Source organism: Scyliorhinus torazame, chromosome 1, assembly GCF_047496885.1.
Source record: "Scyliorhinus torazame isolate Kashiwa2021f chromosome 1, sScyTor2.1, whole genome shotgun sequence".
Classification (NCBI taxonomy): Eukaryota; Metazoa; Chordata; class Chondrichthyes; order Carcharhiniformes; family Scyliorhinidae; genus Scyliorhinus; species Scyliorhinus torazame.
The window spans coordinates 175,247,011-175,272,055 of NC_092707.1; the positions used below are offsets into that span (position 1 = coordinate 175,247,011).

Genomic DNA, 25,045 nt, shown 5'->3' on the forward strand with positions numbered 1-25,045 from the left:
TTTGGACAGGGTTTTAGAACAAGGGGGAGATGTTAACAGTCAGGCACAGTGTGGAATTTTAACTCCAAAGCATGCATGTTTTTCATTTAAACAGTTTCCATACCCAAAAGCAAGCCTGATTCATAGGCTTGACTGTAGAGTGGTGAAGATCTCCAAAAAAGACTGCAGGTTGAGTGGTTGTTGGGGGTAGGGCTTGCAGGGTGTCAGGGGGAGGTGGGTAGTTTGTCTGGGTACAGTGTGGTTGGGAAGGGTTAGGGGTACAGGAGAGCCAGGGAAAGACTAGGAGGGAAGTTGGAGATTAGGGGCATGATTGGGACCACGGGGGTGTTGTTAGTGGGAGATTGTGAAGATGATGGAGTGTGGTTTATAGATTAGATTGTTGGACCTGGCGGAAATACTTCTGCTTCTCCTGGCCTTAAACTAGTGCCGTAAAAGGCACTTTTTGAACTCCTTTTACTGGGTTTACATAGGTTAATAGAGATCAACTTCCATTAAAATGTATCAACCACCAACTCACCTCTTAGGATGATGGGCCAATTCTATCTCCTTTCAAACTGGATTTGGGTGGCCCTGAGCTGGATTGGGTTCTTATTTTGGCCTTTAAACTTTTTAACCTCCTCCCAACCCCAAACCTATCTATTTATCGGGGGGTTTAAAATTTCCCTCATTGTTTGAGATCCATATTAAAAATATTTTGAAGAACTCGTGGCTTTGCCTATAATTTAAAATAAAGCATTTTACACATTTTTGTGAATTTGATTTACCTTGATACTCTCAAGCTGCGTTTGCAGATTTTGCCGATCAGAAGAAATTGTTTCAGATAGAAGCTTGTCTCCAGTTGTCTCAGTGTTCTCTAGCCACAAATCCAGCCCATTGACAATCTCTTGGAAATGCTGGTATTTCTCCAACATATTGGTCAGATGAGAGCCAAGTTTATTGCACTGTGAACCAAACAAATAACTTATGAATGTTTAAATCCACAATTTTGGTGGCAGTCAGATTTGTCTCATTCAACAAGTGCCCACCCTTGACATCATCCAAAGTATGTCAAGAAAATACATTGCCATGCATTATTGATCAAGCAATCAATCATAACACAGCATAAGGTGTTTCCTGCATCAACACCTTAGAGAACTGGAGATTAAAAGACAAAATAAAAAGATCATGGAATCAATGAGTGACACAGGACAAAACAAGGACCTTCAAGCAATCACACCTGTGCCATGTCTGTTTAGTAGAACAATCCAATTAGTCCCATTTCCCTGCTCTTACAAATAAGCCTTGCAATTTTCTCCCATCAATTACCTTTCCAATTCCCCTTTGAAAGTTATTATTGAATCTGTTTCCACAACTCTTTCAGACAATGCATTCCAGTTTAAACAATGACTTATTGCGCAAAGGAAGTATTTCCTCAAGTTACTTCTCCTTCTTTTGCCTATCACCTCAAATCTACCTTCATTGGTTACTGATCCTTATGCCACTTGATACCCAAGGCAAGTGTATCAAATATTTATCAAGAGTCGTTGTCTGAAAAATGAATGTACATTACGATCCTCCTTTTCAAATCCCATAGCCAATTTTGTGGCATGCTGTCACTGTCTTTTAATTCCATTGGCTTTGATTTAGTAAATAAGTCTATTGTCTGGTATTTTATCAAATGCCTTTTGGAAATCCATATACACAAATTCAACTGCAGCACCCTCATCAATCCTCTCTGTTACTTCAAAGAGGTCATTAACTTAGTGAAACTGGGCAGAAATTCCCATTCCAGAGACTAAGTACGGCAGTGGCCGTTTTGTGCCATGTTTCCACTGGGCAGCATGATGGGAAAAACTGCACCGATTTCACACTCTGAAGTTCATTAATTATGCATTGGTGAGAAGCTCTCCAAATTACATGGTTGGGCACTGATGCATCCACCCCACTGTTACCTAATGGGGTCGAAGGTCCAAGAGTCATATTTAAATGCCACCTGAACGCACACATTACTTGCAGCAGGCTAGCTGTGTGCAGGAAACTTCTTGATATGGCTCCACTGAAGAAAAATGCTGCTCCCAGTTTCAGCAATGATTTCCTGGAGGCCCTCATCCATGCAGTCCGCTTGCACTGGCATGTCCTTTACCAGAGGGATGGTTTCACGAGGCCCACCAGCCTCACCTCGCCAGCCTGGGAGGTGGTTGCAAGAGATATCAGCTTGTCAGGCACTCAACCAAGGGACACCATCCAGTGCATGCATGAATGTCCTCATTTGCTTTGCCAGGGTAAGTCAAGCTTCAGCTAACTCCATACTCATACTCTCAGAATGCATCAAAGTGTTACTCTGCTCATGGATCGAACGCACTGATTGTCTCATGGGCACTTTAACATCACCAGCATCTCATCTATCATGCTGCATAAACTCCACCTGCAGCTCTTCCTGGGAGGATTCAGGACACACATCAGGCATGCATGCTTCCCAACCTCTCCTCATCACATTTCATTCAATTTATTCCCATACATACCAAGCTTTCCTGCAATCAGAAGGCAGTATCGCAGACAGGTGGAGGAGGGACAGCAGACAACCAGGGAGCGGTCCCAGTTTTAGAAGGATGCTGCCGAGTTGGTAGACAATGATCAACCCTGTGATGAAAGCCTCTCAGAGAAAGCAAGTATGGATGAGCCCGCCATGAGTTGGATCAAATCCTGATAATCACAGTGAGTGACATGCAATGTTGTATTCTACTTGCATATGAACTCTAAATCTATCTTCTCTCTCCTACAGGCAGCAGCATTCCCTGACAGAGTACCAGACCAACCATAAGCCCCAGCCCCCAGACCACCTCAGGAGGAGGGTACATCAGATGAAGTCCCATCACTGCATTCAGCTGCACCCTTCACCAGCAGAGAGACACATCCCAGTGGGTCATGTATTGACATTAGATTCAAATGCCACATTCTGATGAATCCACTGGCACGTCTCTGCAGCACCCGGAGGCAGTGACAGCCAAGTCTCTGGTACTTGAGAGGGTTGCTGGAGATCATGAACCCTCTTGAGTCCAATTCCGATAATGAGCCTCTGAAGGTGGCCATTTCTAACACAGTGCAACGACAGGCGGCGGAAATTCATTTTGGATTGGGAGAGGCAGTCAACATACTAGAACAAAGGATGGAGGAACTCGTCCGCGTTCTGTCTGATGTCATGGCTTCAACATTCGAGCGCCTTGAGGTTTCCATGGGAAGGGTGGCGGTTGCCTCGGGAGTTCTTGGTCCAGCAGATTCTGCTAGATTTGTGGTTGAACCTGCACTCCATTGCTATAGGCATTGGTGGGATCCGTCAATAATTAGGTGGGGGTGGCACCTTTACCTCTTCCAGTAGACTCTTCTTCTCAGAGAGTCAGGCAGGGCCCTTCAGGCGCACATAGAGAGAAGGGCCAGCAACTGGACACCAGGGCCATCCCCCTAGGTGACTCCAAGAGTGCCCAACCAATCAATCGCCTCCAGATGTAGGCCCTCTAGAGGCCCATCAAAGAAAACAGTGCATAGCAGTCAACAGGCATTGGGGATTCACCAAGAAGTAGCTGTAGTGTTAGAAAAATGAAACTTCTGGGTCACAGAGATTAAATCACTGTATATTTCATGCACCTTTGTAAATACATTTGTTGCCCATGAGAATGGTCTTGTCATTTGAAAGCATTGTGCATATGCATCTCACTTATTGTGCGAGTGAGCCATGTTTCCACATGATCGCTCCCTTTGTGAGCCTCACATTCATGTGATGTTTAGCTGAGTCACGATAGTTACTTGATCCTTGTGTTATGTCAGCGAGATGCATTTCTTACTGGAAGTGTTTGCAAATGCGATAATGACTTTGACTCCTTACAAGACAACATGAAGTTAGGCATGCTCAATAGCTTTGGAGGGTTAGCTGTAATCATCTCTCAAAATGAGAAGACTGTCTTCATTGGTGGTACCAAAACACAAGACCTGCAGACATGATGGTCTCTCCAACCAAACCATGTGCACATCTCAGTGTCCAATAAAGGTTTCTTATTAAGGTGGTGATGACTGCATCAAGTCCTTTGATGCAACGTTTGCACTGTTGTGCCAACTTTCATTTCCCCGGGCACATGAATACAGAGTTCACCACTGACTTTTCCAAAGATTAGGGTGTGCTGAATCATGAGGTTAGAGCATAGAACATACAGTGCAGAAGGAGGCCATTTGGCCCATCGAGTCTGCACCGACCCACTTAAGCCCTCACTTCCACCCTATCTCCGTAACCCAATAACCTCCCCTAACCTTTTTTGGTCACTAAGGGCAATTTAACATGGCCAATCCACCTAACCTGCACGTCTTTGGACTGTGGGAGGAACCCGGAGGAAACCCATGCAGACACGGAGAACGTACAGACTCCACACAGACAGTGACCCAGCAGGGAATCGAACCTGGGACCCTGGCGCTGTGAAGCTACAGTGCAAATCACTTGTGCTACTGTGGTGCAAGTCCAAATGATGAATTTGTTCTCAATGCACTGAAAGGCCTTTACAATCAGTGACACTGGCATGCAGTAAGGGACAGAAGAATACGACCGTGTCCAATTGCAATCCAGGAGTCTTGAGGCTTTCAATGTGGCATGGGCACGGCTTGTATGTCCTGTTTCTTCGATGGCATCCTCACATGGAAGCTAACCTTCATCTTCCTCTTCAGGTTCTTGTCCTTCCTGCTCTTCAACATCTGAGGAGCTCTCGGTTTCCTCCATGTATCCCTCTGGCAAGGGATCCCCCCTTTGAAGAACCAGGCTGTGAAGGGACATCATCTGTGGAGAGTACTGTAGAGCCCCATCGGAGTAGTTCAAACATCGGAAGTGCATCTTCAGGATGCCAATGGTCTGCTCAATGATGGATTGTGTAGAGCTATGGTGCCGCGTTATAGCTCTCCTTGGAGTAGGATGCACAAATGTCATGAACCACTATTTGAGCAGGAACCCCTCATCACCAAGCAGCCAGGCCTGTAATCACTGAGGTCCTTCAAATATGTGAGATAATTGGGAGTGACTCAGGATGTAATAGTCATGGGAACTCCCAGGGAACCTGTCACAAATGTACATGATGTGCTTCTGAGGATCACGCACCAGTTGAACATTGATAGAGTGAAACCCTTTCCTGTTAATAAACATAATAATAATCTTTATTATTGTCACAAGTAGGCTTACATTAATACTGCAATAAAGTTACTGTGAAAATCTCCTCGTCACCACACTCCGGCCCCTGTTTGGGTACACAGAGGAATAATTCTGAATGTCCAAATCTGCTCCCATGGAGCTCTCAAAGCCACATGCTTTGCAATCGATTGAACTGTCTATTGTAGGGAAGCCCGAATTAGATGCAAACCCCAGAAATCTAGCAGCCTGGCTAGATTCTTTAAGAGTGTAAACTTCGCACTGATCAGCCTTACCATAGAGGGCATCTGTCATCTCCTTGGTATGCTTATCTGTTGTGGACTGTGAGGTATGCAGTGTTCCCCGTCCCCCCCACCCCAAACCCCATCATACCCCATTGACCTCCATATCTCAGTCATTCTTCCCCCTGTTACCAGTCCAGCCAACCCCTCGGTCACAATGCTGATCTCTATTTAAGAGCATAGCCCTACCCGAGACCTGCAGCACACACAGAGTATTGATCTCCTGGAGTATTGCTGAGAAACCGGAGTAGCGCTGTTGCAGATAGGCTTTAAATATGGCACTTGCCTCAAAGTCACAAGTGAAGTGAGGGCAGACAGCTGCATGCCGCTTGTTTCCGGTCGTGGTTTAGACCATTCTAATTTCCCACTGTCGTGGCATGTAATTGGGAGTGGGAATGTGATTCTGGTGAGTAGCGTTTTTATTGAGTATTCATGACATGGTAATGCATTAAAATAGTGTTCCCAACATGGAGCAGACGGAAACCCGATCCACCATCAGCCACCATGAAAACGGGGTGGGGAAAATTCCAAATTTCGTCCCACCGATAGGATTTCTGCTCTTGGCTGGTCTCCAAATTATCCGCTCTTGCCTGCCACGAAATTGGTCACTGACAGGATTGGAAAATTCTGCCCTACATGCTTTTCTCTCTATTTAGGCTGACTTTCATTTAATAGCCAATCCATTTTCAAATGCCAATTAGCTTATCCCGAAGATTACGTTTTCCCACTGTTGACACAAGACTGACCTATACCTGCTGGAATTATCCCTCTCCCCCCTTTTGGGCATGGGGATAACATTTGCAATCCTCTAGTCCTCTGTCACCATATGAAAGGAGGATTGGAAAGTTATGGCCAAAACCTCCATAACTTTCCATCCTTACTTCACCCAGTAATATAGGATGCCTCTTTTCTGCTTTATATTACTACCAACCATTTATGTATCTCCTATCCAATATGATGAATCTAAAAATAATTGAGTTTAAAAGTTTGTAAATTGTGGAAAGCAAGACCAAAGAAAGAAAGGGGTTCCATAATCTTGACTTCTTGGGAAGGATGAAAGGGTCTTTGCTCAGCGAGTATTCACCACTGATTCACCTCACCTGAAAATTCCGGTGGGGAAAAAGGGGGTTGAATATTTTCAAAACTCTGCCTTAGCAATTAACTGATTAAACGATTAAATGGAAAAGCTTGACTCATACACACTAAACTGAAAAGAGATGCCTTCTCCTTAACTCCTCATGAAGGACATATTCAGGTTTGGTTGGGGAAGGTGGTGGGCAGAGTAGTAATGCCATTGGACTAGTAATCCAGAGACCCAGGCTAATATGCTGAGAATATGGGTTCAAATTCCACCATGGCAGGTGTTGGAATTTGAACCTAACCTACCAAGAAATAATCATTCCATTATTACAGCTAAAAGGAATAGGGAAGAAACCAAGGTTAAAATAGATGGTCTTTTAGGGTGGTTCTTTTGACAGCACAAAGAAACAAACGTTACTCTGCGCCCAACCTGTGCTGTGCCTGAGTTGGGAGCACTTAATGTTAACGATGCTTGCCCAGAGTGGAAAGTGTTCCATTCCACTCCATCAACCAGCTCTTATTGTAAAAAGGGGGGAAAAAAACAATTATTTTGATTTACATGGCAGAAAATACAAAGACCCCGCAAAAAGCCGAATTGTCAAATTTTCAAATCGAGTGATCAGAGGTTCAACAATTGCCTCACTATGTTGAACATAATCAGTTCTGTCATTAATTCCTTTGAGGTTGAATCTTGCACAATTATGGTTCTCAGGAAGTTAGATCTTATGTACTAGGTTGCTATTATTTGCTGCAGTGGTCTGTGCCTAATTGAAATGAGTTGGATCACTTAAGAGGGTGACAATGGGCAGCCTTTTAAATAGTGTTTATTGTGTCCCATGCTATTATTTACAAAATAATTAACAAATCAGATCACATAGTAGACCAAGACATTCACTACCTGTGTCTAACCTCATATACAAACTGATTGCGCTTGGGGTTTATTGGAATCTTAAAATACGTTTTAAATACAATAGTTTAAAATACAATCAAACGTTCCGGGTGCGGCGATGACCAGCTGAGTCGCACGTTTCGGCAGCTCCCTGTGAAGCGGACTTTTGGGCTCTTGATAGGAGCCCCAACGGCAATTTTGACGGCTAAAAACACTGTGCGGTAAACCAGAAGGGAATCCCCCCTGGATACGGATGGAAAAAGGAGGAGAGAGTGGCCAGATTGCAGTGGATCCTTTAGAACAGCGGCAAGGAAGGCAAGCAAAAACCAAGATGGCGTCGGAAGGTGGCAGTTTAACATGGGGCCCAGAACAACAAGAGTTCTTGAAATGCTGTGTGGAAGAGATCAAAAAGGAAATGAAGAAAGAGCTGTTGGCCCCGATACTACAGGCGATCGAAGGGCTAAAGGAGGAACAAAAGACCCAGGAGCGGGAGCTTCGAGTCGTGAAGGCAAAGGCAGCCGAGAATGAGGACGATATACAGGGCCTGGTGGTGAAGACGGAGACGCAGGAGGCACATCAGAAACGATGTGTGGAAAGGTTGGAGGCACTGGAAAACAACGCAAGGAGGAACAACCTGAGGATTCTTGGTCTTCCTGAAGGTGTGGAGGGAGCGGACGTCGGGGCATATGTGAGCACGATGCTGCACTCGTTAATGGGAGCGGAGGCCCCGGCGGGTCCATTGGAGGTGGAGGGAGCATACCGAGTGATGGCGCGAGGACCGAGAGCAGGAGAAATTCCCAGAGCCATAGTGGTGAGATTCCTCCGTTTTAAGGATAGAGAAATGGTCCTTAGACGGGCGAAGAAAACTCGGAGCAGTAAATGGGAGAACGCGGTGATCCGCGTTTATCAAGACTGGAGTGCGGAGGTGGCGAGAAGGAGGGCGAGCTTTAATCGGGCCAAGGCGGTGCTTCATGAAAAGAAGATAAAATTTGGAATGCTGCAACCGGCAAGACTGTGGGTCACATATCGAGGGAGGCACCACTACTTTGAGACGGCGGATGAAGCGTGGACTTTTATTGTGGAAGAAAAACTGGAATGAGCGGGTTATTAAAAAGAACGTTCGAACAAAGTGGTGGGGCGAATGTGGGGGGCAAAGAGGGGTTTTATATACTAATCCTGCGATGTGGTAACTTTTCTCTCTCCCACAGGTGGTGATGGGGGGAGGAGGGGAGGTGGAGGAGATGGGGCGTTGGCCATTGGGGGCGGGGCCAAGGGAGAAGAGCGGGCTTAGTTCCCGCGCTATGATAATCATGGCGGGAATAGAGAAGCAGGAAGGAGGGGGCGTCGCACGGTGCGAGCCGAGGTCACGGGGGGAAGCCGAGGTCAGCCAGAGTTTGCTGACTTCTGGGAGCAACATGGGGGGAGTAATCACGCTAGCGGGGGATCTAGCGGGGCGGGGGGTGGGAGCTGGTATGGGAGAGGATGGGCGGGGGGGCACCGCCTGGGGGAGATACAGCTGCGTGGGAACCGGGTGAGGAGCTGGAAAAAGGTGATGGCTAATCGACAAGGGGGGGGGGGGGTAGGAAGCCCCCCAACTCGGCTGATCACGTGGAACGTGAGAGGGCTGAACGGGCCGATAAAGAGGGCACGGGTACTCGCATACCTTAAGAAACTTAAGGCAGATGTGGTTATGTTACAGGAAACGCACCTGAAACTGATAGACCAGGTTAGGCTACGCAAAGGATGGGTGGGGCAGGTGGCTATACTAGTGGGGAAGCGGGTAATGTTCGAGGCAAAGACTATAGTGGCGGATAACGGGGGCAGATACGTGATGGTGAGTGGCAGGGGGAGACGGTGGTTTTGGTAAACGTATATGCCCCGAACTGGGATGATGCCAATTTTATGAGGCGGATGCTAGGACGCATTCCGGACCTAGAGATGGGAAAGCTGATAATGGGGGGAGATTTTAATACGGTGTTGGAACCAGGGCTGGATAGGTCGAAGTCCAGGACTGGAAGGAGGCCAGCAGCAGCCAAGTTACTTAAAGATTTTATGGAGCAGATGGGAGGTGTAGACCCGTGGAGATTTAGCAGACCTAGGAGTAAGGAGTTCTCGTTTTTCTCCTATGTCCATAAAGTCTACTCGCGAATAGACTTTTTTGTGCTGGGTAGGGCATTGATCCCGAAGGTGAGGGGAACGGAGTATACGGCTATAGCCATTTCGGATCACGCTCCACACTGGGTGGACTTGGAGATAGGGGAGGAAACAGGAGGGCACCCACCCTGGAGAATGGAGATGGGACTAATGGCAGATGAGGGGGTGTGTCTAAGGGTGAGGGGGTGCATTGAAAAGTACTTGGAACTCAATGATAATGGGGAGGTCCAGGTGGGAGTGGTCTGGGAGGCGTTGAAGGCGGTGGTTAGAGGGGAGCTGATATCAATAAGGGCACATAAAGGGAAGCAGGAGAGTAAGGAACGGGAGCGGTTGCTGCAAGAACTTTTGAGGGTGGACAGACAATATGCGGAAGCACCGGAGGAGGGACTGTACAGGGAAAGGCAAAGGCTACATGTAGAATTTGACTTGCTGACTACAGGCACTGCAGAGGCACAATGGAGGAAGGCACAGGGTGTACAGTACGAATATGGGGAGAAGGCGAGCAGGTTGCTGGCACACCAAGTGAGGAAAAGGGGAGCAGCGAGGGAAATAGGGGGAGTGAGGGATGAGGAAGGAGAGATGGAGCGGGGAGCGGAGAGAGTGAATGGAGTGTTCAAGACATTTTATAAAAAATTATATGAAGCTCAACCCCCGGATGGGAGGGAGAGAATGATGGGCTTCTTGGATCGGCTGGAATTTCCCAAGGTGGAAGAGCAGGAAAGGGTGGGACTGGGAGCACAGATCGAGGTAGAAGAAGTGGTGAAAGGAATTAGGAGCATGCAGGCGGGAAAGGCCCCGGGACCGGATGGATTCCCAGTCGAATTCTATAGAAAATATGTGGACTTGCTCGCCCCGGTACTGACGAGGACCTTTAATGAGGCAAAGGAAAGGGGACAACTGCCCCCGACTATGTCTGAAGCAACGATATCGCTTCTCCTAAAGAAGGAAAAGGACCCGCTACAATGCGGGTCCTATAGACCTATTTCCCTCCTAAATGTAGATGCCAAGGTCCTGGCCAAGGTAATGGCAATGAGAATAGAGGAATGTGTCCCGGGGGTGGTCCACGAGGACCAAACTGGGTTTGTGAAGGGGAGACAGCTGAACACGAATATACGGAGGTTGTTAGGGGTAATGATGATGGCCTCACCAGAGGGAGAAACGGAGATAGTAGTGGCGATGGATGCCGAGAAAGCATTTGATAGAGTGGAGTGGGATTATTTGTGGGAGGTGTTGAGGAGATTTGGTTTTGGAGAGGGGTATGTTAGATGGGTGCAGCTGTTGTATAGGGCCCCAGTGGCGAGCGTGGTCACGAATGGACGGGGATCTGCATATTTTCGGCTCCATAGAGGGACAAGGCAGGGATGCCCTCTGTCCCCATTATTGTTTGCACTGGCGATTGAGCCCCTGGCGATAGCGTTGAGGGGTTCCAAGAAGTGGAGGGGAGTACTTAGGGGAGGAGAAGAGCACCGGGTATCTTTGTATGCGGACGATTTGCTACTATACGTGGCGGACCCGGCGGAGGGGATGCCAGAAATAATGCGGATACTTGGGGAGTTTGGGGATTTTTCAGGGTATAAATTGAACATGGGGAAAAGTGAGTTGTTTGTGGTGCATCCAGGGGAGCAGAGTAGAGAAATAGAGGACCTACCGTTGAGGAAGGTAACAAGGGACTTTCGTTACCTGGGGATCCAGATAGCTAAGAATTGGGGCACATTGCATAGGTTAAATTTAACGCGGTTGGTGGAACAGATGGAGGAGGATTTCAAGAGATGGGATATGGTATCCCTGTTAATGGCAGGGAGGGTGCAGGCGGTTAAGATGGTGGTCCTCCCGAGATTCCTCTTTGTGTTTCAGTGCCTCCCGGTGGTGATCACGAAGGCTTTTTTTAAAAGGATCGAAAAGAGCATCATGGGTTTTGTGTGGGCCGGGAAGACCCCGAGAGTGAGGAAGGGATTCTTACAGCGTAGCAGGGATAGGGGGGGGCTGGCACTACCGAGCCTAAGTGAGTATTATTGGGCCGCTAATATTTCAATGGTGAGTAAGTGGATGGGAGAGGAGGAGGGAGCGGCGTGGAAGAGATTAGAGAGGGCGTCCTGTAGGGGGACTAGCCTACAGGCTATGGTGACAGCCCCATTGCCGTTCTCACCGAGGAACTACACCACAAGCCCGGTGGTGGTGGCTACACTGAAGATTTGGGGACAGTGGAGACGGCATAGGGGAAAGACTGGAGCCTTGGGGGGGTCCCCGATAAGAAACAACCATAGGTTTGCCCCGGGGGGAATGGATGGGGGATATGGAATGTGGCAAAGAGCAGGAATAACGCAACTGAAAAATCTGTTTGTGGATGGGAAGTTCGCGAGTCTGGGAGCGCTGACCGAGAAATATGGGTTGCCCCAAGGGAATGCATTCAGGTATATGCAACTGAGGGCTTTTGCGAGGCAACAGGTGAGGGAATTCCCGCAGCTCCCGACACAAGAGGTGCAGGACAGAGTGATCTCAAAGACATGGGTGGGGGATGGTAAGGTGTCAGATATATATAGGGAAATGAGGGACGAAGGGGGGACTATGGTAGATGAACTAAAAGGGAAATGGGAAGAAGAGCTGGGGGAGGAGATCGAGGAGGGGCTGTGGGCAGATGCCCTAAGCAGGGTAAACTCGTCGTCCTCGTGTGCCAGGCTAAGCCTGATTCAGTTTAAGGTATTACACAGGGCACATATGACTGGAGCACGGCTCAGTAAATTTTTTGGGGTGGAGGATAGGTGTGCGAGGTGCTCGAGAAGCCCAGCGAATCATACCCATATGTTTTGGTCATGCCCGGCACTACAGGGGTTTTGGATGGGGGTGACAAAGGTGCTTTCAAAAGTAGTAGGAGTCCGGGTCGAACCAAGCTGGGGGTTGGCTATATTTGGGGTTGCACAAGAGCTGGGAGTGCAGGAGGCGAGAGAGGCCGATGTTTTGGCCTTTGCGTCCCTAGTAGCCCGGCGCAGGATATTGCTAATGTGGAAAGAAGCCAAGCCCCCGGGGGTGGAGACCTGGATAAATGACATGGCGGGGTTTATAAAGCTAGAGCGGATTAAGTTCGTCCGAAGGGGGTCGGCTCAAGGGTTCACCAGGCGGTGGCAACCGTTCGTCGAATAACTCGCAGAAAGATAGACGGAATGGGAAAAAGGCAGCAGCAGCAGCAGCCCAGGATCGGGGGGGGGGGGGGGGGGGGGAGAGGAGGAACCAGAAGGACTCTCAGGGTTGTTAATATATACTGTATAGTATGTATAGGTCGTTGCTACAGATAATTATATATTGGACTGTTAAATTATATTTTTGGAGAGTGTTACTTGTGACAAGGCAGTTGTCAATTAGGGCTAGTTTTCATTTTTGTTATTTATTATTTATTCATTTTTTGTTTATAAAATAGGTCATTGTTATTTGTGTTGTTATAATATTGTGTAAAGGATGCACAATGTACTGTGTTGGTTGACCAAAAATTTTCAATAAAATATTTAATAAAAAAAAAAAAATACAATCAAACCTTTACATATAGAAAATGAAAATGTCTTACTTTTGAATGAAGTGTGCTAAAACGATTTTTGGCATCTTCCAACTTGTCCTTCACGAGTGCGCTGGTAGCATAGGGATCAATTGGGGTCTTAAAATTTTCATTTGCATTGGTTTTAGCAAAGGCATTTGCGGTGTCCAGCACCTTTTGTCCAGAGATTGTGACATATCTTAGATCCCCTTTATGAGAAATTATATCCTCAGAGAAACTCTTCTGTCTCTGCAGTTTGATTTGTAATGAATCGGTGTCCATTTCTCCAGCTTTTATCTCTTCAAGCTCACTTTCAGATTGGAGTAACCAGGCCTCAAATTCACCATGGTCTGTTTTTAAAAAAGATTTAACATTATCAAATAATAAAGATGGTCATTAAATAATGCTGCTGTAATAAATCCCTATTGATGTTTTTGAGAATGGGAGACCAGCAAAAAATCCCAAATTATTGAAATGTTTTTATGCCCTAGAATAATTACTTGAGCCAATTCCAAATCATGCTACTCAAAACCAGTGCTACATGTAATTTTATTCACAATTCTTTTCAGCTCACGGAACATGCACTTGCTTGAAATTTGGAAAACAAAGTGATTCTTTCACTCACCTTTTAGAAATTTTTGGAGTTCTTCCTGTAGGGCCTGAACATGTTTCAGTTGAGTTTCTGCCTGCAAAAGTGCGGTCTCGTACTGTAGCTTCAGCTCATTCAGGTTATTCTGCAGTCGCTCTTTCTCTTCTGGCGAAAGGTTATGGCCGTGCTTGTCCAGGAAGGACTGAGCCGACTGTGTTGCCAATAGGCAAGCTTGCTGTTGTGATAACAGCTTTTCATGACGGATCTGAAGATTTTTAAAAATGTAATCATGTGACAAAATAAAAAAAGGTAATTTTCATTATCCTAAATTTATCTAAGGGATTTGGGCGGCACAAGTGGCTAGCACTGTGGCTTCACAGGGCCTGGGTCCCAGGTTTAATTCCCCACTGGGTCATTATCTGTGTGGAGTCTGCACGTTCTCCCAGTGTGTGCGTGGGTTTCCTCCGGGTGCTCCGGTTTCCTCCCACAGTCCAAAGACGTGTAGGTTAGGTGGATTGGCAATGATAAATTGCCCATAGTGACCAAAAAGGTTAGGAGGGATTTTGGGTTATGGGGATAGGGTGGAAGTGAGAGCTTAAGTGGGTCAGTGCAGACTCGATGGACCAAATGGCCTCCTTCTGCACTGTATGTTCTATGTAATATGTTCTATGTTCTAAGTCTTTTCTTTAGTCCAAGATCAATTGAAATATCCAAGTCCTCCTGATTTACTAAAATTTAGTAAATGATCTAGTCCAGACAAAAAACAAAGTGACTTTGGAAAGGTTTGTTTCAATGATTAAACCTTAATTTATACAATCATGTCCAACATACAACAAATAACAGTCAATAGTTCAAGTTAATCTACTGAGGTTGTAAAATGTTTAGGATTAATAACAATCTTTTTATTGTCACATGTAGGCTTACATTAACACTGCAATGGAATTACTGTGAAATGCTCCTAGTCGCCACATTCCGGCACCTGTTCGGCTATATTGAGGGAGAATATAGAATGTCCAAATTACCTAACAGCACGTCTTTCGGGACTTGTGGGAGGAAACCTGAGCACCCAGAGGAAACCCACGCAGACACAGGGAGAAAGTGCAGACTCCACACAGACAGTGACCCAAGCCGGGAATCGAACTGAGACCCGGGAACTGTGAAGCAACTGTGCGAACCACTGTGCTACCATGTTACCACGGCATTATTGCTGCTTGTGATTCATTAAGTAAGTTTAAAACAGGTGCTATTTAGTTTCAAGGAACCATGTTGAGAATTGATGTCCAACTACAAAAAAATGCAAAAAGAATTGGCTACTTGCATAAAACCAGCTCTCCTGCTAGTTTGTCCATGCTCCCTTACCAAATAAGCAGCCTTCAGTTTTCACTACTTCAGTTGAGAAAATGCTTCTCATTCGATATTCAAAATATCACATACATATCTTTGCATTTGGAAATATAATTTTCTCTAGTAATGCACTGGTTACCACACAAATAAGTTGGACTTCAGAATGTTTAATATCTGATCATTTAAATTCATTTTCTTGTCTTCAAAAGGACTTAACTGAAGTGATATCATACTAAAAGACTGTATGGAGCATCAAATTGTATATAATGAAGCAGTTTTCTATTGAATGAAATGAAAGTTCAAGGCGGCATAGGATTCAATTTTCCTTTCAAATGGAAATTTTCAAACCTATGTAACAGCCTGACTTGTGCACCATATTGACTGTAAAATCAATAAAAGTTTGTTTAAAATTTGTAGCGGGGGAAGAAGTCCCTTTTTACATGTGGCCTTTGACTACACCAAGACCCAAGCAAGGAGTTAGACTGGGTGGCTAGTGCTCCAGGCAGCCCTGTGTTGGGTGCTTGTCTGCAGGCACTGAACTGCCCATCCTTCATGATGGGAAATAGGGGTCAGATTAACAGATTAGAAAATGTGTGTCGGCCACTTCAATTCCTAGTTAACAATGTCCTTAATTAATCTATCTGCCTGCCTTTCTGTCTTCTCAGGCCCTGAATAAGTCAGGTTCAGTAATGGGGCCAAGAAACTGGAGGCTGCCTGGCCTAACTAGGGCTTAAAAGTCAGCGGAAAGTGATCAAAATATCCTATAAAAACTCGGGCAAAATTGGAACTTAAAAAAAATTAATTCTTGGGACGTGGACATCACTGGCTCGGCCCACATTTATTGCCCAGCCCTAAGTGTCTCGAAAACTGCTGATGTCCATGTTGTGTTGGTACACCCACTGTGATGTTAGGGAGGAAGTTTCAGGACTTTGACTCAGCAACAGTGAAGGAATGACAATACATTTCCAAGTCAACATGATGGGTGGCTTGGAGGGGAACTTTCAAGGGGATGTTGTTCCCATATGTCTGCTGTTCTTCTAGATGGCAATGGTCATGGACTTGGAAGGCGAGGAGGCTTGGTGAGTTCCTGCAGTACATCTTGGAGATGGCACACACTGCTTCTACTGTGTGTTGGTGGTGGAGAAAGTAAATATTTGTGGAATGGATGAACGCAAATCAAACCAGCTGTTATGTCCTGAATGGTGTCAAGTTTCTTGAATGTTGTTGGAGGTGCATTCATCCTGTCAAGTGGAGAGTGTTCTGTCACACACCTGACTTGTGCCTTGAAGATGGTGGATAGGATTTGGGGAGTCATGTGTTGAGTTACTGACCACATATAGCCAAGTGGGTATCCACAGTGAAACATTTAATCACAATAATAGTCGAGTGTGGACTGGTTTAGCTGCTGATCAAAGAAGATGTGGAGGATACATTGACAAATACTTGATTTACAAAAAGGAGGGAAGGGGACAGCAACGTGAACAAGGGAAAAAGACAAAGAAATGTTGTGTTGGAGAAGAAATGTTGGAGTACCTGGAAGAGAAGTGGTAATAAATTAACATAACAAGCAAAATATTGGATATAATGGAAATCTGAAACAAAAACAGAAAATTTTGAAAACACAAAGATGCTGCTCGTGTTACTTTAGATTTTTCTGTTCTTATTATAAATTCCTTTCAGGTATTTAACAACATTAGATGCTTGGATATAAAAAGTCATGCACAGAATTATTTTGTTTAAGCAAGGTTATTTTTTCGGTATTTCTAGATATAAGAGTAGCAGTGATTTTTTTTTTGTTCCTGCAATTGTTTGAACAGTGCACTAAACTGAAACAGATTGAAGTAGTCATACCTTTAATGCCTGTTGCTGCTGGCTCAGATTTCCACCCATCTCAGCCTTGGTATTCATTACGTCATTCTGGCCTTGCAGCTGTAAATCATTTCTTAATGTATCTAATTCATCAGCTTCATGCTTTAAATTTGGTTCCTCCTGAAGCAGTACATGTGGAGTACACGATGCTGCCTGCTGTCCCATGCCTGAGAGCCACTCCAAAAGACCATTTATTTTAACCTTGTTTTCTTCAAATTCTTCAACTGCTTTTGCCTGTAATAATTAACTTTAAGTTAACTTGATGATGCAATGAAATTTTGATGAAAGACATGACACTTGTCAAAACTTTGCTAGCTTCAATACTTAAAAATTTTTAGAAACAAAATAATAACAAAAAGCTTGTGTTCTAATCTAGAGTATTCAGACCTTTCCCTCATAATCCTATAGATTCAAGGGCAGCACAGTGACAATGCGGTTAGCACTACTGCCTCATGGCGCCGAGGACCCAGGATCGATCCCGGTCCCGGGTCACTTTCCGTGTGGAGTTTGCACATTCTCCCCGTGTCTACATGGGTCTCACCCTCACAACCCAAAACGATGTGCAGCATAGGTGAATTGGCCACACTAAATGGGCCCTTAATTAATCAAAAAGAATTGGGCACTCTAAATTTATTTTAAAAATATAAAAAATAATCCTATAGATTACTATTTCCAAGCATTATTAAATATTAAGTTTCCTACAGCTATAAAAGCTATGAAACGGCAGGGCAAAATTATTAAATGACTGCTCCTATGTTGCGTTCTTAACCACTGTTGTTTGTCTGAGTAGCATTCTCCAGTGTAAAACTGGATTTGTAGCTTATCAATAGCGATTTTCAGCATTTCTACAGATTTGGTCTTGTGTATTACCTTTTCAGTTTCCTGCTGGACTGCTTTTGTTAAGGCACTGTTTATTTGTGTCTGAAGTGTCTCAGCATTTTGGCTCAACACTTTGTGCTGAGCTTTAACTTCCAGCAGTTTAGTTTCAACTGTTGCCAATTCTTCAAAATCTAGCTTCCCCTGATTTTCCTCCAAAAAATGTTCTGTTGCTTTGGTCACATTCTCTACAACAGCAACATGCGACTGCATGTATTCTTGCAATTCCTAAAGGGAACACAGCACCAAAATCAATATAATAGCATCCCTGCACAAAAAGACAAATGCAACATCCATCAATACATCCTGCATCTAAATATACTTATTGCCTGCATCATTTGACTTCATGTATCATGTCTTTGGCACACTTCGTCAGTTAAAAATGATGATTCCCACATTTACATTGTGTGGTAAACCACTGTTAGTGTATTATGTGTATTGTGGTAAACTATTACTGTACTACATGTATTGTGGTAAACCACTGCCTGATGGCTCCACCTCCCTTTGGGTTCGGTATAAAGGTGGCTGACCTCTAGCCCTGCCCCAGTTCGGGATCAGTGGCCAGGAGGCTTTCTGTTTAGCTTATTAAAGCCACAGTTTCGTTCACTACTCATCTTGTGTTAATTGATGGCACATCAATTTAATAAGCTAAACTTTTAAGATGAATTCATCACTCAAGCCTGATCGCCTGGAGCTGGACTCACAAGCAGCCGACGCCACTGCGACATTCGAGCACTGGCTAAGCTGCTTCGAAGCTTACCTCGGATCCTCCACCGATGTCACCGGCCTCCAAAAGCTTCAAATATTCAACGCACGGGTGAGCCCACAAGTTTTCCTTCTTATCAGAGACGTCACCTCGTATACGGAGGCGATAATGCTGCTGAAGGGACAGTATGCAAAGGCAGTAAACGAGGTGTACGCCAGGCACCTCCTTGCCAGGAGGCGACAACCCCCTGGAGAATCACAAGCCGAATTCCTGCGTGCCTTGCGGGTACTCGGCCGGAACTGCGCTTGCCAGGCGATATCGGTTGTCCAACACACGGAGCTGCTAATCAGGGACGCCTATGTCGCGGGCATTAAATCCAATTACATCCGCCAGCGCTTGCTAGAATGGGGTACACTCGGCCTCCCAGAGACAGCGCAGCTCTCAAACTAGGCTGGAGGTGGCTTTCCAGAACATGGAGGCCTACACCTCTGATCACGCGGAACCCTCATGGACGTCGTGGGCGCCGCCATCACGCGACTATATTACTGGGGCTCAACTTACAGTGCCACCTCCAAAGCCTTACCTGAAAGTTTGGTGGACCCCTGCCCCCCCTCACCGTCTGTAGCCTCGCGACCCTTAAGGTCGCCCCACCCTCGCTCTTCACTAACCTCATCCCGGACTGTAAGCCCGTCGCCACTAGGAGCAGATGATAGAGTGCCCGGGACAGGGCCTTTATCAGGTCGGAGGTCCAGCGACCTACGAGAGGGGATCATTGAGGCTAGTACCAGCCCCTGGAGAGCCCAAGTGGTGGTCCTCAAGACTGGGAGAAGCACCGAATGGTCAGACGATCAACAGGTACACGCAGTTCGATGCGTACCCCCTCCCCCGCATATCTGACATGGTCAATCAGATTGCGCAGTATCGAGTCTTCTCCACAGTTGACTTGAAGTCCGCGTACCACCAGATCCCTATCCGCCTGGATGACAGCCAATACACTGCCTTCGAGGCAGATGTTCGTCTCTACCACTTTCTCAGGGTTCCCTTCGGCGTCACCAATGGGGTCTCGGTCTTCCAGCGAGAAATGGACCGAATAGTTGACCAGTACGGGCTGCGGGCCACATTCCCGTACCTAAATAATGTCACCATCTGCGGCCATGACCAGCAGGACCATGACGCAAATGTCCGGCATTTCCTCCACACCGCTAAGCTCCTTAACGTCACAGACAATAAGGAGAAATGAGTTTTCCGCACAACCCGCCTAGCCATCCTTGGCTACGTTGTGGAAAACGGAGTCCTGGGGCCTGACCCCGACCGCATGCTTCTCCTGGAACTTCCCCTCCCTGCCCCAAGGCCGTGAAGAGATGCCTGGGGTTCTTCTCTTATTATGTCCAGTGGGTCCCCAATTATGCGGACAAGGCCCGTCCACTTATTAAATCCACTATTTTCCCCGACGGCTGAGGCCCGCCTGGCCTTCAACCGCATCAAGGCAGATATTGCCAAAGCCGCGATGCACGCTGTGGACGAGTCCATTCCGTTCCAGGTGGAGAGCGATGCGTCGGACTTTGTCCTGGCCGCTACTCTCAACCAGGCGGGCAGGCCCGTGGCTTTCTTCTCCCGTACCCTCCATGCCTCTGAAATTCGACACTCCTCCGTCGAAAAGGAAGCCCAAGCCATTAGAACATAGAACATTACAGCGCAGTACAGGCCCTTCGGCCCTCGATGTTGCGCCGACCTGTGAAACTACTCTAAAGCCCATCTACACTATTCCATTATCGTCCATATGTCTATCCAATGACCATTTGGATGCCCTTAGTGTTCATGAGTCCACTACTGTTGCAGGCAGGGCATTCCACGCCCTTACTACTCTGAGTAAAGAACCTACCTCTGACATCTGTCCTATATCTATCTCCCCTCAATTTAAAGCTATGTCCCCTCGTGCTAGACATCACCATCTGAGGAAAAAGGCTCTCACTGCCCACCTCATCGAATCCTCTGATCATCTTGTATGCCTCAATGAAGTCTCTCTAACGAAAACAGCCTCAAGTCTCTCAGCCTTCCCTCAATAGATCTTCCCTCCATACAAGGCAACATTCTGGTAAATTTCCTCTGCACCCTTTCCAATGCTTCCACATCCTTCCTATAATGCGGCGACCAGAATTTCACGCAATACTCCAAATGCGGCCGCACCAGAGTTTTGTACAGCTGCAACATAACCGCATGGCTCCGAAACTCAATCCCTCTACCAATAAAAGCTAACACACCGTACGCCTTCTTAATAATACAGTGGGGCAAAATCAAAAACGACAAGATCTGAGGTGGAGGATCGAGTTCTCCACCTACAACTACGATATCTTGTACTGACCTGGGAAGCACAATGAGCCCCCAGATGTCCTATCCCGCGGTACATGTGCCAGCGCACAAGTAGACCGACTTCGGGCCCTCCAAAATGACCTCTGTCACCCACTTTTTTCATTTTATCAAGGCTCACAACCTGCTTTACTCCATCGGAGGAGGTCAGGACCATGACCAGGGACTGCCAGGTCTGCACGGAGTGCAAACCGCAGTTCTATCGGCCAGACAGAGCACACCTGGTAAAGGCCTCCCGCCCCTTTGAGCGCCTCAGCATCGACTTCAAAGGGCCCTCCCCTCCACTGACCGTAACGTGTACTTCCTCCACGTTGTTGACGAGTACTCACGATTTCCCTTTGCCATCCCATGCCCTGACATGACCTCTGCCACCGTCATCAAGGCCCAGCACAGTCTCTTCACCTTGTTTGGTTTCCCCACCTACATCCATAGCGATCGGGGTTCCTCCTTCACGAGCGACGAGTTGTGTCAATTCCTGCTTAGCAAGGGCATTGCCTCAAGCAGGACGACCAGCTACAACCCCCGGGGAAATGGACAGGTGGAGAGAGAGAGAATGCGACTGTCTGGAAGGCCGTCCTCCTGGCCCTACGGTTAAGGAGTCTCCCAGTCTCCCATTGGCAGGAGGTCCTTCCCGATGCGCTCCACTCCATCCGGTCGCTCGTGTGCACTGCCACCAATGAGACCCCTCACGACCGTATGTTTGCCTTCCCTAGGAAGTCCACCTCAGGGGTCTCGCTCCCGTCCTGGCTGACAGTCCCAGGGTCCGTCCTCCTCCGGAAGCATGCGAGGAGTCCTAAATCGGATCCCCTCGTCAAGAAGGTCCTGCTCCTCCATGCCAACCCACAATATGCCTACGTGGCACATCATGACGGGCGGCAAGACAGTCTCCCTCCGGGATTTGGCACCTGCAGGTTCCCCAGCGACCATCACCACCACCCCCGACCCTACACCGTCTCCCTCCACCACTACCTGGCTACTTCGAGATTTGGCACCCGCAGGCCCACCGGCGACCATCACCACCACCCCCGCACCCCCCGTCCACCGGTACTGGGCGAAGAAGAAGACAACACCCTCCCGGACACGCAGGTCTCGACACCAGTGTACACACCACAGCCGGGACTGAGGCGATCACGGCGGAAGGTCAAAGCCCCTGACAGACTTGACCTTTAAGTCCACTTCACCCCCGATGGACTCTTTTTTTTTTATAAACAGGGGGTGAATGTGGTAAACTACTGTTAGTGTATTATATGTACTGTGGTAAACTGTTACTGTACTACATGTATTGTGGTAAACCAATGCCTGATGGCTCCGCCTCCCCTCGGTCTCGGTATAAAGGTGGCTGACCTCCGGCGCTGCCCCAGTTCGGGATCAGTGGCCAGGAGGCTTTCTGTTTAGCTTATTAAAGCCACAGTTTCATTCACTACTCGTTGTGTTAATTGATGGCACATCACATTGGGGGTTTCACATTGGGAGATACAAAAGTATGTTAATTACCAAATCTAAATCACTAATCTCTAGCACAAGAATATGCTCTCATGAAATGCTTGTTGTGATGTTATGACAACAATATAATCCACTGCATTCCGTAAAGCCAGCAATTATTTGTTACTTATGTTACCCAACTCTTACTAATGGATGATCAGCAAATGACTGATGTCTATCTCAATGACAATAGCAGTCAACATAGAATGGATCTAGATGGGAATTTTGAACACATAGGTAATTCATAGTCGCTATTATAGATTTAAGTCAGCTGTTACATGCAATTTTGAGGTGGAAGATATATCTTCCTTCAATGCCTCTATGGCATTGGTAATAATACCAAATTTCATTAAATTTGATCACCAAGCTGGAGATCAAAAGAATACATTTTTAAGGCAAAGTTTTAGTGATACTGAATTCTGGAACAGATGGATCATTTCAGAAAAATTCTTTAGTTCACTGTCGTTTCTGGGTGCCAGAATGAAAAGATGCCCAACATCACTGACCCACTATTTAAGAAAGAAGTGAACGGTCTGAAAATAAAGATTGATCCTTGGCAGCAGTCAGAGAACAAAGATGGATCTTCAGGAGCATTGAGGCTGGAATGTGAAGCCCCTCCAGGTCATTGAAAACAATGAACAATGGACCCAGCACCAATTCACGTAGAATATCACATCCCACTATGGCCAGTTAGAGTAACCATCTTTTAACTTATTTGTTTTCGGTTATGTAGCCAGCTCACTATCCATTTGGCTGCTTTTCTCCCGGACTCCACATTTTCTGACCTTAGTCATGATTTAACTGTGCCTTATTAAACGCCTTTTGAAAATCGAAAAACATTGTGGCTGCGATTCAACTAAATGGGAACAAAGTCCTACAGTGAGCATGTTTGACTGCGTGTTTCCAGGCGCTCGTAGCGCTGAGAAACACATGGCTATAAAACACTATTCACATTAAATAAGGGGCCTCAGCGGGGAGCGCACGACCAAGGCCGCACATTCTACACTTCTACACTGAGGAGCTCCGCCATTTTGAAATGGCGTCCTGACCTCCGAGGCTACCCACGCGATCCCGACCCCCTCCAAGCCCCAACGCACTGTGGGAGAGTCCCCGATTCCTCCCCTTCCCCAACACCCACGCAGGGCACCCCGGGCTGATCGGCAGCACAAAATGCCAACCTGGCACCCTACCAATGCCCGTCAGCACCACCTGGGCACCATGGCAGTGCCAGGGTGTCTACTTGCCCAAAGGGCATGCACCTGAGGGCCTCTGATCCCCTGGGGCACCCCCATAAGTGCCATTCTGTCTGGATCTTCCCTCTATCTACCACATTACTCGTTTCTACACTTTCTGTTGTTGCTTCAATTTATTCAATAAGGTGTGCCCACAGTTTCCATTTTGAAATCCATTATATTTCGAGTTTCTAGATGCTTTTATTTTTACACTTTTGAGTAAGGATTCCATTATCTTTCCCAATTGGTCTGTAGTTCTGGGAACTTGTTCTATCTGTATTTATAACTACAGGAGTCACATTAGAATCCACCAATTCTCTGATATAACAATAATAATAATCTTTATTATTCTAGTTACTGATGAATTATAAGGCTGAATTTTAGCATGGGTTTTGCAATCCCGTTACCAGCGTGAAAAGCCAAATTTGCTATCAGAGGTACTGGCTCTGCGATTTTACTATTTTCTAATTCCTCGTCTATGGGCCAGCCATTCAATAGCTGTGGGTTACTAATACTCTCAACAGACCTGTAATAGTGGCTGTTAATTGGGTCTTTAATTATGCAAATTGGCTGCCTGCCTTAATGGTGGCCAGCGATCATTCTGTCTCACAGCCTGCTGCTGGGAAACTTCCCAGATGGTGGGAGCCTCCTCAACATAGCTCCTTGCTATTTTACCGGTCGCTTCACCATCCGGTAAAATTCAATGTCTCTGGTATCACTTGCATGACTTCATTTACATTAAAAGTTGTTACTTCTCAGCAAATTTAGGAAACCTTTGATTTCAATAAGCCAGAGGACCTATTTTTGATTTTGTGTTTTGACTACATTATTTTAAATCAGATGACAACTAGAAAAGTAGATTGGTGGAGGAGTAGAAAGGATGCTTTATTACTGTATGCTTGTTGTCACCCACCTGAATTACACTCTGTTGCTGATGAAGAGCGGGCAGATCACTCTCACCAACTACCACTTGATGACTGGCTACTCTGCCAGCTGTCTGAGCCAGCCATGTACTAAGCTCATCCAGTTTCTGCCTACATTCCTCTTGTTGCTCTTGCTGTGCCTGCAAGAAGACAAAAGCATATATGCCCAGTTCCAATTTCTGTGCTGTTAGTTCTCAAAACAGTTTGTTTGAAATAAAACTTTACACTGTCGATAGAATATTTCTAGATAGGAGATCAGAGCAGAATTTTGATGTCGAAGTTTACAAAACCATTCTTATGAAATAATATCTGATTATGTACAAAAACTATCGTTACATACATCTGTTGAATAAATGGCCGACTTCGAATCAATTAAAATGTACTGGAAAGTCTACAACAGCTACAAATTTGAATCCATGTTTAATAAGTAAAAACAATAGTAATATTTAAATTTGGAAAAAACAGGCATTTGAGAACTGCGTTGAAAAAGTAACAAGTCTGCAATCTGTAAGGCTTATGTAAACAGATTGATTTAAATGTCACATATTTGTGTGATAATAGAACAATCTAGT

The 25,045-nt window shown here is 46.2% G+C and overlaps 1 protein-coding gene across 28 annotated transcripts in view; it reads right to left on the bottom strand.

Annotated features, from left to right (window-relative positions):
- Positions 1–25,045, bottom strand: part of macf1a (microtubule actin crosslinking factor 1a) — a 999,246-nt gene that overhangs the window by 255,371 nt on the left and 718,830 nt on the right. For all 28 annotated transcript variants that reach the window (XM_072501197.1, XM_072501201.1, XM_072501190.1 and 25 more), the window contains 6 exons: positions 24,464–24,613; positions 17,758–17,991; positions 16,870–17,121; positions 13,711–13,939; positions 13,119–13,435; positions 765–941 (listed from right to left, as the gene is read on the bottom strand). In XM_072501197.1, the coding sequence (XP_072357298.1) occupies positions 765–941; positions 13,119–13,435; positions 13,711–13,939; positions 16,870–17,121; positions 17,758–17,991; positions 24,464–24,613 (1,359 nt within the window). The remainder of the gene's footprint in view (positions 1–764; positions 942–13,118; positions 13,436–13,710; positions 13,940–16,869; positions 17,122–17,757; positions 17,992–24,463; positions 24,614–25,045) is intronic.